The sequence below is a fragment of the Phyllostomus discolor genome, chromosome 8 (assembly GCF_004126475.2).
Source record: "Phyllostomus discolor isolate MPI-MPIP mPhyDis1 chromosome 8, mPhyDis1.pri.v3, whole genome shotgun sequence".
NCBI lineage: Eukaryota > Metazoa > Chordata > Mammalia > Chiroptera > Phyllostomidae > Phyllostomus > Phyllostomus discolor.
The window spans coordinates 45,769,144-45,784,939 of record NC_040910.2 but is presented as its reverse complement, the minus strand read 5'-3'; the positions used below and the strand labels follow the sequence as shown (position 1 = coordinate 45,784,939).

General features: G+C 55.7%; 2 protein-coding genes across 2 annotated transcripts; both read right to left on the bottom strand.

Moving 5' to 3' along the window:
- Positions 1-154: 154 nt before the first annotated feature.
- On the bottom strand, positions 155-5,851 carry LYL1 (LYL1 basic helix-loop-helix family member). The gene is made up of 5 exons (XM_028520782.2): positions 5,404-5,851; positions 5,122-5,328; positions 3,818-4,170; positions 3,644-3,735; positions 155-2,766 (listed from the first exon to the last, which is right to left on the bottom strand). Exons 3-5 carry the CDS (start codon positions 4,147-4,149, stop codon positions 2,351-2,353), a joined length of 840 nt encoding a protein of 279 aa, XP_028376583.1. The 5' UTR covers positions 4,150-4,170; positions 5,122-5,328; positions 5,404-5,851; the 3' UTR covers positions 155-2,350.
- Positions 5,852-7,165: 1,314 nt separating this feature from the next.
- Positions 7,166-14,876, bottom strand: TRMT1 (tRNA methyltransferase 1). The gene is given in 20 exon segments (XM_028520729.2): positions 7,166-7,310; positions 7,312-7,344; positions 7,542-7,671; positions 7,759-7,878; positions 8,725-8,801; positions 8,887-8,995; positions 9,323-9,408; positions 9,499-9,634; positions 9,715-9,789; positions 9,867-9,953; positions 10,098-10,246; positions 11,167-11,279; positions 11,359-11,474; positions 13,429-13,616; positions 13,781-13,923; positions 14,165-14,220; positions 14,307-14,379; positions 14,382-14,460; positions 14,462-14,598; positions 14,786-14,876. Coding segments are annotated over 20 exon segments (2,115 nt in total). The 3' UTR covers positions 7,166-7,193.
- Positions 14,877-15,796: the final 920 nt, after the last annotated feature.

Genomic DNA, 15,796 nt, shown 5'->3' with positions numbered 1-15,796 from the left:
AATATATATGGGGGAAATGAACTTTTTTTTTCATTGAACCAAGTGCAATGCATCAGAGAGTTTTCCTATCTTTGTATGTTAAGAGATTGTTAAGAAAAATTCTATTTTTGTTGTAATGTCCTCGCGGCTCTGGGGACGCTAAAAGAACCGGGCCTGCCCCGCCCTTCGCGGGGATAACGAAAGCTGAGTGTTTTTTTTCCTTTTTTTTTTGTTCGTTTTCAGTTTTTTTTTTTAAGTCGTTTTCCTGCGTTGACAAGGATGATCTGGGGTTTTTATTTGTTTCGTCGTTCGTTCTCAGTTTCGGTGGGAGGGCTGAAGGAAACGTTCACATTTTAGAGTTAAAAAAATACCTGAACATTAAAAAAAAAATCAACACAAGATCTAAAAGGAAAAGGACGAGAGAAAATTATTTTTAAGATAATTCAACATAAAAACCCTGGTGCTTCTTACATTATAAAATACGTTTTTAAAAACCCACAAACTATTATACATAAGTTTATGATCAATTAAATATCCTGCACTTGTTAGGAACACGCATATCCCTTCCTTGTTGAGTTTAACGGAACGGGACAGCGGCGTGCGCCCAGCGGCGGGGCTGCTCTGGCCGCGGGTCTCCCCGGGCGTCCCCTCCCTGGGGCCGGCGCCCCCTCCTCGCCCCATCCTCACCCAGGCACTGGGGTGCGGCGGGGGTCCCCAGCCCCCTACCCCCGCAGAGGTCAATGCCAACGAACAAATGTCCCCTCCCTCCCTCCCTCTCCCCCCTGAGCGCCCTTCTTTGAGCCAGACGCCAACTTGACCCTCACCAGCATTATCAGGAGCGCGCTCAGCAAGTTGGTAGTTTCCTCCCCGCCCTGCCCCAGCGCCCCCGACTCAACATCATTCCTTCCACCCCCGTCACCCTCCGGGGAGCACGGGAAAGGCTCGACGCTCCAGGACCGGACCAGCCAAGCTGACAGGTCGATTCGTCCAGGCCTGCGCACGCACGCACGCACGCACACGGCCCGCACACAGCCCACCCCACCCCACCCCTCAACCAGCCCTGTCGACTGCCTTACACACCCGCCCCCCCGCGCTGGCCGGCCGACCTAGTGCCTTGTTCTCACCCCCGTGCTGGCGGAGCGGACGCCGCGCTTTGGGTCCCAGAGGGGCCGGGTGGCTCAGACGACCCATCACTTCCCCACCCCGACCGTGCCGAACGGACTCCCCCCCCCCTCACACACACACGAGAGAAAATTAAGGAGCAATAAAGTCACGAGAACTTTCGTCCCCCAATCGAGAGCCCGAGGGGCACCCCAGCCCCGCCTCTGCTCCCCTCACCCACCTACCCTCGGGGCGCCCCCCTCCCCCCCGCAAGCCAGCCTGGGCCAGCCCCACTTCGGACCCTCCCGGGAGATCCGTGCGCCCGACCAGCACCAGCATCGCGGACCGCAAAGGCCGCCCGTCCCGTCAAACAAGTTTCTTCTTAGGCTAAGAAACGCAGTATATACGAGTATCTCTATATATAGTACTAATGGATTTGGTGTGCTTCCCTTTAGCGTCCCCTGTCCTCCCCTCTTCCTCCTTCAGCCTGGTCTCCCCCCTCTCTCCGCCCTCCACCCCCGTCTCTGCACTGAGATACATAAGAAACAAGGGTAGTTTACTGTCTGTTTTGTTTTCTGGGTTTTCAGTGTCCTAGCGGAATGCAAGTAGGCAGCCAGCCCGTCTGTCCCCTCTCCGCCCCGCCCCGCCCCGCCCCCGTCACTGCGCTTCTGTTATACCATCTTTGCCTGACTCTCCGGCTTCTCCATTGAATGGCTAATGTGTATGTGAAATAAAGAAATAAAGAAAAACAAAAGCAACAGTAACTGAGCCTTCGCTAACACGATTGTGCAGGGCCCAGTTGGGCTAGGTGGGGTGGGGCGCCGCGCGGACTCTGCGCTCCAGGCTCGCTGCTGACGCCGTCGAGGCGCTTGTATCCCTGAGTTCCCGGGAGGGGGCGCCGGCGAGAAGAGAAGGCTCCCTGGCTCCTCCCCACCTCTCAGTGAGCCCCCCCCCCCCCGTCTGCAAAAATGAGGCACCACTTGGGTCCGATGACCACTCTGCCTTGTTGATTCCTGGACCTCACCTCCGGGAGGAGGATGCTGGCAAGGCCACTTCCAGCAGGCAGTGGGTGATAAAAAGGTCTGCAGGGCCTCTGGGGGTGATGGTCGCCCTTCCAGACCCCCGGCCCCTTCCCCTGTTGGGTATGTCCTCACTGGTCCCTCTGCGGGGAACTTCGCTCCAGAGTAAGCGCAGTGCGTGGTCCTCCCATTCCTCGACGGCCCAGGGCTGAGTTCCCAGTGCACTTTGGATCAGAGGCTACGCCTCGGGGTCACCGCACCTCTGGGCTCACAGCCGCTTGTTCCGTCTTGATGGGGCGGACCGCACCGCTGGGGCTGTCATTGGAGCAGGCCGGGGGTGCGGGCTGCAGACGTGTCACGGCCTCGGCCCGGAGACAGGGCCTACGGCGGGCACCGTCGTCCGGACCTCTGTGAGCCAGCCGTTTGCGGGGCCCCGGCGGGGCGGGGCCTGCTGCCAGAGCAGCCGCCTGATCTCGCAGCAGCCGCACCAGGAAGCCGATGTACTTCATGGCCAGGCGGAGCACCTCATTCTTGCTCAGCTTCCGGTCGGGCGGGTGCGTGGGCAGCAGCTTTCTAAGCTCAGCGAAGGCGCCGTTCACGTTCTGCTGCCGCCAGCGTTCTCGGCTGTTGGTGAACACGCGCCGGGCCACCTTCTGGGGCTGTTGCCCTGCAGACAGAGGAGAGGGGTTAGGGGTTGGCACCGAGGGGGCGCCCCCTCCCGCCCTCCCTTCAGGCACCCAGCACTCGGGTGGAGACTTCCACACAGGTGGTGAGCTGAAGCTTTCTCCACCAATGGGATCCACGTGTAGAATCCCTGTGTGGCTCTCCTGCTAGTTAGGAACCCTGCCCATCCCCCACCCTCAGCCATCTAGAATCTAAACAGGGACAGGCCAGGCTGCGGGTCACTGGGACCTCTGCGCTTCTGGCTGTCTGCACTTTTATATTGGTGGCTGAAATGTTTCCTCGGGCTGCCAGTCTGGGGAGCTGTCCCTATAGTCCTCATTCTGAGTGTGCCTGTGTGTGGCCAGAGGTGCTTGTGGGTCCGAGAGGTACCCCTGTTGTGATTGTGGGCCTGTCCTCGTCTCAGGTGGCTGTGTGATTTGTGGTCTGTCTACATGGCTGTGGTTGTGTGATTGTTGCTATGTGGCTGTGTCATGCATGGTTGCGGTTGTGTGGCTGACTCTTGTGTGGCCATGTCCTAAGTGGCTGTGGTTGTGTGGCTGTCTCCTGTGTGGTTGTGGTCCCATGTCTGCCTCTTGCAAGGGGGTTGTCATGTGGCTACTTCCTGGGTGGCTGTGTATCCGAGTGGTGCTGTCATTTTGTGGCCCCTGTGCCATGCTGTGTTTGCCAGAACTCTTTGTGGCTTGTTGGGTGACTGGTCGTGTGGGGCTGGCTGTTGGGACTGTGGTTTTGCACATGGTTGTAACATGAGCACCAAGCCCCATGTGGACTGCCCTGCATGTATGCACGCACTGGCAGCACCTACCCCTGTGGAAAGGTATGGGACAGACATGGGCCCCATGTACACACGAGCCCATACTCACCCTCAGCCAGCTCCAGCTCACAGTGGCTTGGTCTCCGCTTCAGCCGGCTGCTAGGGAAGATGCTAAAAGGTCCTGCCGGCCCAATGTAGAGGCTGTAAGGGTTCATGGGTCACTAATGCCTTGTGTGCAATGACCCTGGCCCCAGATTGCCCCCAGGCCCAGCCTCCCACTGACCTGTTGAGGAAGGGGTGAGGATGGTAGTGCAGGGCCAGATGGGTCGGGGCACTTCCCAGGGTGGAGAATTGTAGCAGTGGGGGCCGCAAGGCACTCAGCTCTGTGGTGGCCATAGCTGCCCCTGGGGGCCTAGTGTGGCCCAGGCTGATCACTGGGACACCAGGGGGAAGCCTGGGGGAGGAGGTGCCTCCATGGCCCACTTCTTCCACCTTCAAAGGCCCAGGTGAGGCAGGCTTGGGGAGCGGGGCAGGCACCGGGCTGGGGGCACATACCATCTCAGCCTTCTCAGTCATGGCGGGGCCCACCTCTGCCTGGGCCTCGGGCGGGCACATGGACCCCAATGGGGTGCTCACCTGTGGAAGGGAAGAAAGCCAGTGGGGAGGAGGGATCTGATGCCACACACCCCCTTAGCCCAAAAGAGCCCTCCAATGGAAGGCTCTTTGGGGAAGGTTGGCAGTTCAGTGGGCAAAGGCAGGTGAGGGAGTGGGCCCAGAAACTGCCAGAACATGGGAGGAGGGTCAGACACAGGGCAGGAGGTGCCCACTGAGATGCTGTGCACTCGGTGAGCCCAGCAGTGACATCTCTGAGTTGTTTGTGATCCATAAAGGCCTCATCTGCACAACCCCTGAGCAAACTCCCTTCTTCCAGAAATCACCTCTCACCTGGAGTCTGCAGGTAGAGGCAAGGCAGGGGACACATGATGGACCCTGGGATCCTCAGGTCTGATCCTGACACCCTTCACTGACACTGTGTCCTTGGAATCACTACATGATTGACCCTGACCCTTTACTGACCTCCCTGCTCCCACCCAGGCCCACCCTGTGGTCCTCATCTAGGCCCCTGAGGCTCTATCCATTGCCTCTGTCAGACCCTGAAAGTCCTCCATAGTCACTCTAGTGACAACCACCCCTATCGAATATTCCCCCCTCACTAATCCTGTGACCCCACTGCTGACACTGTGACCCCAAATGCTGGCATTGCCCAGTACATATAGTCATGTCTTAATCCTCCATGTGGCCCTGGTGACCCCCTCCCCCGCCATCCCTACCCATCAGCATCCCCCCCTACTTTGCACCCTGTTTAGAGGTCCCTGTTCACTCTCGGCTCCATGGCCTGGATTGTCCCAGTAATATCGGGGACACCTGGTCCCTCTGCCTTGTGTTCCCTAGCTGGGTCCTGGGGAAGCTGGCCTGGCCTCTTGCTTAGTTGGTTCCTGCAGATCAATGAATGAAGGCTGGCAGGAACGAATGAATGAAGGCAGGTGGGTCAGGGATTCCCCCACCTTCAGGCTGCTCCCCTCTTACCCCGGTGCTGGTTGTGCTGCCTGCTGAGTGCCCTGGCTCTGTCCGTCAGACAAGGATGTGGTTCCTGCTTCAGGCTGGGCTCCACAGCCCTGCTTCCTCCAGCCTCTTCACGCTGTGCCCCAGGCAGTTGGCCACCCTGTCTGGGCTTCACCTCTTCCTGGGCTCCCAAGGGCCTTGGGGCCTCGGTGATGGCAGCAGCATGGGTCCCTAGAGGAAAAGTGAGCGGCTCCGGGGCTGGCCCGCCCTCTCCCCGCCCCCAGTGGCCAGTTTCCTCCCTCTTACCCCTGGCGCAGTGGCTGGAGGATGCTGGACCAGCGCAGATAAGGGCCTGGCCGCCTGGCCCAGACTGATAAGGAGTCCGGCTGACCCCGGAGGAAACCAGTGGGCGGGGATCTCTGAGATCGGCCTCTGGCCCCGCCCCAGGCTGGCGGGCAGGACTGGCTGTCACCCCTCAGGGCTTCATGTTCCGTCCCCCAGTCACCGGAGGGACCCTGGCCCTCCAAGGACCCAGCCCGTGCACAGCTGGGTGTGAGGTGCCCAAATGCACACAGATAGGAAACTGAGGCAGGAAAGCAGTGGCCTCCTGTGTCTGGCCTATGGCTTTGAACACCCCCAGTTGTGTCCGTGCTGATGGGGGTGGAGAGCCCTTTCCGGTCTTGCTGGGGCTCGTGACTGGGGCCCTCTCCTCCCCCTGCCTGGTTCCTCTTTTTACAGAGCCCCTCCCAGCCGTTCTGCCACCCCCACCCCAGAGCAGGGCACTGGCAGGAGGGCAGTTCTGACAGTCTGATCTCAGGTGCCCAGCCTGGGCAGTTGTCCTGGTCCCAACTGTGTTATCCACACACCCTTTCCAGGCCCAGGAAGGTCTGCAACTGGGAGAGGTTCACTATGTTGCTAGGGCTACTAGAACCTTCCAATAGGTCCCCTCAGCATACCCTCACAATCCTGCTGCTCTAGGTCACAGGGTCACATAACTGGGTGGTCCCCAGCCCTCAGCCTGGCCACTTCATGGGGAATGGTGATGAAAAGGTGTTGCATGAATGTCCTGGGTGGTTGTGAAACCCAAGACCTAGATGGAACTTTAAGAAGGGGGGGGGGGCCTGGGTACAGGTAGGTAGCAATAACAAGACTGTTTCTGATCCCCAGCACCCTCTCACCTGGGTCAGTGGCGCTGTTCTGTGTCCATCTAGTAACTGCAGGAGCCCCCCAGGCAAGCCCTCAGCTCCTAGCCAGTGACCACGCTACCACCCTCCTCCCAGGAACCAGATGATTCAAGGACCCACCACCAACCACCCCACTGTCCCAGTGAAACAAGGGTCCAGTTCTAAGCACTGGATGAACTTTTAGGTGCCCACAAGCCTGGTTCTAGGATCAGGTTTATTTTACTCCTGGGGATGGAGCAAGGTGAAAGCTGCCTCTGAGGTTCCACAGCTACCGCGTGGCACAGTGGGGACTCTGCCGCAGGCCTGTTAACGTTGCTAAGGCTTGCCCTTGTGGGGAGGATGCAGCAGTCAGCCTGGTGCCTTGATGAGCACCCCCACCCCGGGGGCCACAGGGCAGGAAGCACCTGGTCTGCAGCGGATGTGCAAGGCCCCCTGGTTCCGGTCTGGCTTCCGCCACGGCGGCCCCGAGGGGAGCTGGGCCAGAGAAACCAGGCAGCAAAGAGGTGGCGGCGAGAGGCCACGTGGGAGGTCAGTGGCACCCGCTTGCGAGCGCCTGAGCTGGAAAGCACGCCAACCAAAGGGGGTGCTTAAGGCCCGTGGGCACGAGCGCACTGCTGCCACCCTGTGGCCGCCTGGGGAACTGCAGGCGCCAGAAACCAGGTGCGAAGTGTCTCTCTCTAGCTGCAGAGGGACAAACCACCCCACAGAAAGAATGCCTCAGACAGAAACACTGATTACACCTCAGTCAGGGAGAATCAAACCAACCTCTCGAAGCACACGGCTCCTCCAAGGAGTTAATTCAGACGGGCGGAGGAACAGGCCCCAAACATGCTGGAGAGATGGACAGACAAACCCAGGCAGCTTCCACATTCAAGACAAATAAATCAGGACAAATGAAATCTCTTTATTGACTCAATCTACACCTGGACCAGTGGTGACCTCAGGCCCAGGGGGGTTTGGGTTTGGGGCCTGAGGGCAGTCAGTGGAGACAGCTTCAGCAGTGGCCTTGGATGTTGGGGGACTGTGGGAAGTAACAGCACTGGTTCCCTCGTTGACAGGTGCCCTGGTGGGAAGATGGTAAGTGTGAAGCCTGGCCCAGAGCCTGGCAGCCTCTGCTGGGTTCCTTTCCTGGATGGGGAGCTCACTACCATCCAATTGCCCACCCCCAGTTCTCCCAGCCCTGCCTGCCCCTTAGCCTTGCCCTGTTGTCACCTCAGGATGACCCACATGTGCTGCAGTGAGGGTTAGGGGGTGCCTCACCTCCTTAAACCTCTTACAAGGAAATGTCTTAAGCCGGGCAGCCCGCTGGGCTGGGTCCTCAGCCAGTTCCTTTCGCTTATTCTGGAGCAGCCTGCGTCTGTCCTCCATAGCTTTGCCCTCTGCCTTACCCCTGTGCAGGGAGATGAGCAGCTAGGACCTCATGTAGCTTCTGCACCCCAGGCCCTGGCCAGGTCCCACCACCACCACTCTCACTCACCCTGGCCGGGCACGGGGCCGGGGGCCCCAGTTGGCCTCAGGGTTGGCCTGGAAGCGCTTGAGTCCTCGCTGGCGGGAGCTGGGGTTGGCATCGTCCCGAACAGTGAAGTTGGCTTTCAGCCTGGGGCAGGTGGGGTGTGGCTGAGGGCCAGCCACCACTTGGACATGCACAACAAACCACCCATGGGGCCTGGCCCGCCTACCTTGGTGACTTGGGAAAGACTGCATTTGCCTGTGTCAGGATTCTCTCCTTCATTTAATAAATGTTTATTGAGTGCCTACTGTGTGCCTGAAATCTGCTGCTGGTAAAGCCGACATTCCAGTGCACAAGATGGGCAAGCAATGGGACAAGTCAAAAATCAGCAAATCATATTGTGTTAGGGCATATGGTAAGAGTTCCGGCAAAAAACACAGGAGGGCAGAGGTACTGGGAGACTGGGGAAGGAGGGTGAGGGGAACAGCCACTGTGGGAACGCCGGGGATACACACTCTGGGAAGAGGGAACAGCCCATGCAAAGGCCCTGAGGTGGGGACGTGTCTGAAGAGTCTGAGTGAGGAGGCCAGTGTGGAGCAAGCAGGGGTAAGGGTGAATGAGGGCAGGAGAGGGGCAGAAGGATGGGGCAGGCCTTGCAGGTGGAACTCTGTTTCACTGAGTGAAGAGAGAGCCACAGAGGATTCTGAGCAGAAGGGGGACATGATCTGCCTCAGATGCTCACAGGCACCGTCTGGGTACTGTGAGGGGAACAGTCTATGGGGGTGAGGGTGGGAGCTGGGGAACCAGGGCAGAGCTGACTGCACTGGTCTCGGTGAGCAGCGATGGGGCCAGACCAAAGTGGGGCAGAAAGGGGAGGGGGACAAGGTAGATTCTGGATCTCACTTGAAGAATGAGCAGGTGTCTGTGTAGGGAAGTGTGTCATCTGCACACATGTGACAATCCATTCCAGTGGCAGAAGTGTCATGTCCTTACCTGGGCTCCACGCTAAGAATGCGGAAGGCTGGGCTGGTCTCGGACAACCTCTCCCGTTTCACTGGGCACTCCTTCTCCTGGAAGGCAAAGGACAGACGCCAGGGGATGCCAAGCCTGCCCACCCCTGCCCTCTCTCTGCCAGCTGTTCAGGCTGGCCCTCACCCAGCAGCGCATGATATCCCAGAGAGCAGAGGCAGGGGCGTCTGTCTTCACAGCATTCTTACAGGCATGGGAGAGCGAGACCCGGAAGCCAGCATGGAGGAGGGCTGACCTGGGGACCAAGGGGGGCCTTGAGGGGAAGGTTAGACCTCAAAGTCAGTGGGTCACTCACATGTGTGGGTGAGTCATGTTGAGTGGACCTGTGAGGCTGGCTGCATGTCTCATGGTGACTACGTGGCCGATATAATGCCAATGATCGTAATAGTGAGACTGTCTCCCTGGCCAGAGCTCCTGGCCTCTAAGCTCTGTTATACATGAGACGTCCTAGGGGTGAGTGATATTTGATCTCCATTTTACAAGGGACTTTGGCCAAAAAGGGGTCCAAATTGCCCAGGGCACCCAGCACTCAGGCTCTGCTCCTCCTTGGCCAGGGCCTCACCGCAGCTGCAGGAGACTGGGTGTATTACAGTGGATGGTACTGCTCAGCTGGTCCAGCGTGTAGTACAGAGGCACATCCGGCAGCTCCTGCCATGGCGGACAACAGGATGTGGGTGGGGCAGATGAAGGAAGCTGGGTACAGGTGAGCCCCCAATCGTGTTTCAGCCCTGCCCCCACCTCGGTGATGACACTCAGAACTCCTTGGATCCGCTCTGAAGTGTGGAAGCGGCTGGGGTTGGTGCTCACGGCCCCTAGGACACGGCTCACAAAATCTAGGTCATGGATTGGCTCCACCCACAGGGGGGCCACCAAGCTGCAGACATACAGGGGTCAGATGGGCAAGGAGTGAAACACCAGGACCCTTGTGACCACCTTGCTGAACCCCAGCCTGGCCCTACCTGGTGCCGCTGCCCACAGTGCTCACACTCAGGGGCCATGGGGGGACCACAAGCTGCGGAGAACTTGACCCTACACAGAGAGAGGTGTTTAGGGGGCAACAACCCTTGGAACTCCTTATACGTCCCTCCTGGCTCACCCCTGCTCACCGTCCATCAGAGGCCCCAGATGCTTTGCCAAGGCGTTGAAGGTGGAAGGTTCCACAGCCGACACACTGGAACACCAGCGCCTGCTTGCTGTGGGGGAAACGGGGGTGGCCACCACACCCCATTCCTCCCTCAGGCTGACTTGGTCCCCATTATGATCCCATTTCCCCAGGTAAAGGCTTTGTTGCCCCGTTCAATCCATCACCCAGCACCTGCCCCAACCCCCCTGCTAACCTGGCTGAGGCCTTGACCTTGGCCTGGCCAGTGAAGACACGAACAAAAACGCGCACATAGAAATCAGCACTGATGCTGAGCAGTGGCACCACGAAGCGCTGGTAGCAGTTGGCGCGGAGGTCCAGGCTGTGTAGGACGATCCGCAGGGCCTGGGGGTGAGGGTAGACATCAGCCGTCAGCACTGCCTCTGAACAAGGTGCTCACTGCACCCGGTCAGGTAGGCTCTATGACTTCCAAGCTCAGCCCTGGGCACCCTGGCTGTGTGACCCTTGGCAAGTGAGTGTGTAGTTCCCCCATCTGTGAAATCTCAACAATCTCTGTCTCCATGGTCCTACTGGGGGCACTAAGTGATTCAGGAACACACAGGCCCAGTAAGTGGAAGTATTCTGGTCAGCATCATCAGCATGGCCCACGCTGTGCAGTGTGGCCCAAGGACCTGTGCTCCGGCCACCAGGAGCTCAGTCGGCAGGAAGTAGGGACACTGGGTGCTGCAGAACTGCTGGGGCCTTCTCTGTGCTAGGGCCTGCTATGACATGCTAACACAGAAAAGGAGGCAACATTCCCAGACTGATCTGATGACAAAGCCCTTAAGGAATAAGAACAGAACCCCTCCTTTCCCAGCCCTTTGAGGTAGCCTGCCCCTGCCTTTGTGAATTTCCACAGCAACCTAACGGTGTCCAAGCCATCATCAGCTTGCCCGTCTGACAGACACCAAAACTGAGGCCCAGAAAGGGGAAGTTACTTGCTCAAAGCTACCAGCAAAGTTAGGACTTGAACCCAGAGCTGAATCCAGACCTGGAAAAACTGCCTCAAACAGACAATTTTGGAAAGTTGTTAAAATAGAGATCACTAGAAAGAATGATGTAACCACTGCCCCTACCCTGGATAAAGCCACTGCCCCCAAATTATCATGACTAGACGCCCATGCTCTTGGGGACAATGCTGGCTAAGATGTGCTTATTTTTAACATGCTGGCATGGACCTGGACCTGGCCCTGGCTGCCTGGAGGAAGCTGAGCAGGTCTGAGAGCTGGGAAGGGTGCTGGGGTGGTGGTGGGGGGGTCTCTCACCATCTCGTGGCAGGCCCGGCTCTTGAGGGCCATGGCCCCATACTTGCTGTAGCACGTCTCCCCGCTGTTCCCCGCCAGCACTGCCATGTCCGTGCAGGTCACACACAGCAGGCCTGCAGGGAAGCACTGGACAGTGAGGATCCTTCAAACACCCCAAGCCCTGCTCTGTACCCTGGGTCAGCCTGACCTCACCTCCTTCACTCACAGCCTGCACAGCTGCATCCAAGAAAGGGGCAGGGCTGCCGTAGGGGTCCAGGTCGATGACCTCAAACCGATCCGACACCCGCTGGTGCTGGTACATCAGCATCCTAGGGGTGAGAGGGCCAGGTCCTCAGGCCCCTGCATCCGGGACCTGCTCCATTCCCCTACACGTGTTCAATCGTGCAGTGTGAGGGTTCAGGCCTGGGCTTGGACCAGCTGCCCAGGCTAGATCCTGGCTTCGCCATTTGCTAATTTCATGGCCTTTCCCCCCCGGGGAGCTCATTCTACCCAGCTGTAACAATGGCAGTAACAATAACCAATACAGTCAGTCCTCACCTAACATTACTGTAGGTTCTTGAAAACTGTGACTTTAAGCAAAACAACATGTAACAAAACCAATTTTACCATAGATTAATTAGTCTAAACAGGAGTTAAGCTCTAGACCTGGCTGGGTAGCTCAGTTAGTTAGAGCGTCAAACCAAACATTCGAAGGTTTGATCCCTGGTCAGGGCATGTATGCAAATCAACCAGTGAGTATATGAGTGGGTAGAACAACAAATTGATGTCTGTGTCTCTCTTTCCCTCTTCCTCTGTCTCTTTCTCTAGAATCAATTTAAAAAATAGAATTAAGCTCCTACATCATATTTCCAGTCTCACAAAAACATTACTCAACTTCTAAATAAAGATTCAAAACACTTCTAATATTAAGCATTGAAATAAACATGAGCTCTACATCTAAGAAAAATTAATAAGAACAAGTCATCATTATTTTCCACCTTACTTAACCCAGTTCAGGGTCATGAGTGGCCAGAATCCTTCCAGGCAGCTCAGGATAGAGTCTGTCCAGGTGGGATCCACCCCAGACAGGATGCCCTCCCATTGCAGGGCGATCACATCTACCCACACTCACTCAGGGACAATGCAGATGTGCCACTTCACCTCATGCAGACATTTTAGGTTGAGGGAGGAAAACACAGTCCCCATAGAAAGCCACATAGACACAGGGAGAACCTGTCAAATCCCTACACAGTGGCCCTGGCTGGGAATCGAATTTCCTTTTCCTCCTCAATGTTATAACCACAACATTACTGCAAAACCTGCTGTACTAACATAGCACATATTGTCTGACACTGTTTCAAGCAATTTATAGATACATTAACTCATTCAATCACATAATCTTCCAATGGGGGTGGAAGGTACCTTCCAGAACAACTCCAGGGATTTGGAGCTATAAGGTTCCCCTTTGCAGGTAAGGAAAATCAAATGCTACCTTCTCAGCATAGCCTACCCTGATCCCGTTTTTCAAAATTGCAACACTCCCTCACCACATTCTTCCATCCCCTCTACCCTCTACTTTTTTTCCAGAGCACCTCTAATTTACTATGTAATTTATTTATTTGTCGTAATTATTTGTTATCCTCTGTGTTTCCTATTAGATTTTAATATGGTCAGAAAAGCAAATATTTTTTACTTAGTTGTTTACTTTCTGTAAAGGGTCAGACAGTAAATACTTTAGGCATTGTAGGCCACATACTGTCTGTATTGCATATTCTTCTTTTTTTTTAAACCTTTAAAAATGTAAAAACATCCTTAGGTGGCAGGCCACAAAAACCCAGGCTGTGGGCCTTGCAAGTTATAGTTTGCTGACCCCTGCATTTGAATATGAATTCCACCAGGTCAGGGACTTTGTCTGTCTGTATTGTTTAACTGATGCATTCCCTGTACTGAAAATGGTGTCTGGCACATAGCAGACAGTGGATATAAACTGGTTCACTTGAATGAATAAAAGTACAAGAATGTACAAGAAATTTTAAATGGGAACCATAACGGTACTTATTTCTGATGGCGAACACAGGCTACGCAAGTATTACCTCTCATTTAATCATTACAGCAACCCCTGTAAAATGGTCGTTTTATAGACAAGGTAACTGGGACTCAGAGAGGCTAAGGCACTGTCCCAAGGTCACAGAACAAGAATATGACACAGCCAGCATTTGACCCCTGGCAGCCTTGCTCCCGAATGCACCTTCCAGCAGCCAAGCTCTGCGGCCCAGAACCTACCGGGCATCTGCCTGGTTGGGCTGTACCAGGTGGGCCACTTCGTTGAGCTGCACATTATGGCGTATGAGATCCACAGCTCGGGCAGAGGCATCGTTGGCAACCACCAAGCGGAGCCCAGGCACCTCTCGGGCAAAGCGAATGGAACGGAGACCTGAGGCTGCCAGGCCCTCCAGAACTCGCAGGCCTTCCTGTTGGAGTAAGCGTAGGCAGGGAGCCTGGCTCACATCAGTACCTCCATTCTCTGCTGGAGCCCCCACCATCTTCCTCCTATAACTCTCTCCCTCCAAGAACCTTTCTTCCTCCATTATCCACTGAACTCTGGGGCTGCCACCTATTTATGCCCCGGCCTCACCTCACAGATCTCCCCCACAGTGGTTGTTCGAGGTTGGTTTTCCGGGGCCAAGTCTGCACCCTCTTTCAGTTCAGTCTTGTCCTCCTTTTGCTCTGACAAGTCCACCACGACCTTTTGCACCTCCTTTTCACCTGGTACCTTGACTGCAGCACCCCAAAACACAAGTCAACGGCTATCAAGGCTCTCTCTGAGAAACCTCCTCTACTCTTCAGAATACAGAAGCTTCATGGAAGAAAATCCTCCCCAAAGTGCAGGAGAGGCTGAAGGAGCAGAGCCCAGGCCTGATATTTGGCTAGAGCCTTCTTGGACTTCAGGGGAGAAGGAGCTGGGCAGGGACAGAGCTTGTGTGACCCCCGCCCACCAGGAGATTGGACCTCCACTCACTCTGGATTCCTTTGGCCCCCAGCTGAATGCGAGCAAACTCAGTGATCACAGCACATCTGCAGAAGACGAAGGCTTGGCTCACACCTCCTCACTTCACAGACCCACTGCCCTCTGCCCAAGCTGACCCCGGACCCCTGCTCACGTCAGGTCCCGGTTGAACTCCTGCACCGGGTTGTAGAAGACTTCGTTGGCGCTGGGGAAGGCGATCTTGGCGGCCCCTCGGTGACCGTCGTCTCCTGGATCTCAGGTGGGAGCTTTTCTCCGCAAGACACCGTGCTGTTTACCATTGCGGTGGGGACTCGCCGACCCTTGGGGCTGCCCCTCCATAGACCGGACTCTACAGAGACCGCGGGCGGAGCGAAGAGTCAGGCTTAGCCACAAAACGGCCCTCACATGGGACATCCGCTGCGGCCTCTGCCCGCCAAGCCTGGATCAGGAGAGCATAGAGATGATCACAGAGCTGCGTTCTCGGGCCGGGTGGTCCTACACGTCTGTAAAATAGAGGCTAAGGGGACCGTGGCCTCGGTAAACTAACACCATCCCCTGTCTGCTGAGGATGGGCCCCTGTGAAGCCGTAACTCCTCGAGTGGCCTCGTCCCTGCTCCGGATCCCTCCCCTCACCGCCCAGGGTCTCCTCACTTTCGCTCCCGAAACCGAGAATCGAGTTAGTCTTGGTGCACATTTTCCGGATTAGGCACCTGGGCGCCGCCATGTTGGCACAGAGGGGGGCGGGTCATATGGCAGAATTTAGCCAATCAGTAATACTACCTACAGTGGGAGGCCGGGATCAAATGCACCGTGGAAAGTATATAACTGTTGTAACTGTGGCCTTAATCACAGCGGTTTCTCTGTAATTAAGGCTACACGTCACCAGCCCATTTCATGGATGAGGAAGTTGAGGTTCAGCAAAGGGGTGGTAAGCGAAGAAATCCAATACCTATTCATCGCCTCCTGAATTCTGGGTGCCATAAATACATCATTCAGGGCATCCTGCAGGCTCTAAAATCAGATTTACTGAGTTTGAATTCCCAGATTTACCATATGCTCTTGTAAAGTTACTAAACTCTCTGGACCTTAATGTCCTTACCTGTTAAATACACACCCTAGTTTCCAAGACAGAGCAAAAATTAAAAGACAGAATGCCTGGAAATTGTGCAAAGCCACCCCTTTCACATAACCCCCAGTATGTTCTAACCCGTGTAGGAAAGGAGGACAGCGTAGTGGCCTGGACTGTCTTAGCTCCAATCCCAGCTCGCCTTGCTACTTGTTAACTCTCTCTGTGCTTACGTTTCCCCATTTACAAAATGGGCAGAACTTTTTAAGGTTCGCTATTGGGTTGTGATGAGAATTAAATGAATTAGTGAAGGTAAGATGCTTATAATGTAGCCTGGCATAGTGTGTTAACTTTTACTGTGGCTTCTAACCCTGGGTTTGAATCTTGGCACCTGCCACCACTTTCTTGCTGTGTAACCCTTAGCAGGTTTCTTTATCTATCTATGCCTCCCTATTTTCTATAGTGTGTGTGCGTGCGTGTGTGTGTGTGTGTGAAATAATTTCTACGTAAAAATGTTACTGTGTCGTTTAAACGAGATCATTCACATAGAGAGCCTAAAACAGTGGCTGACACGATAA

Coding starts and splice junctions, on each gene's coding strand:
- LYL1 (XM_028520782.2), bottom strand. CDS start 4,149: ATGTGCCCGCCCGAGGCCCAGGCAGAGGTGGGCCCCGCCATGACTGAG. Junction 3,736..3,817: donor CCTCACCCCTTCCTCAACAG/GTCAGTGGGAGG, acceptor GAACCCTTACAG/CCTCTACATTGGGCCGGCAG. Junction 2,767..3,643: donor TGAGCTGGAGCTGGCTGAGG/GTGAGTATGGGC, acceptor CTCTGTCTGCAG/GGCAACAGCCCCAGAAGGTG.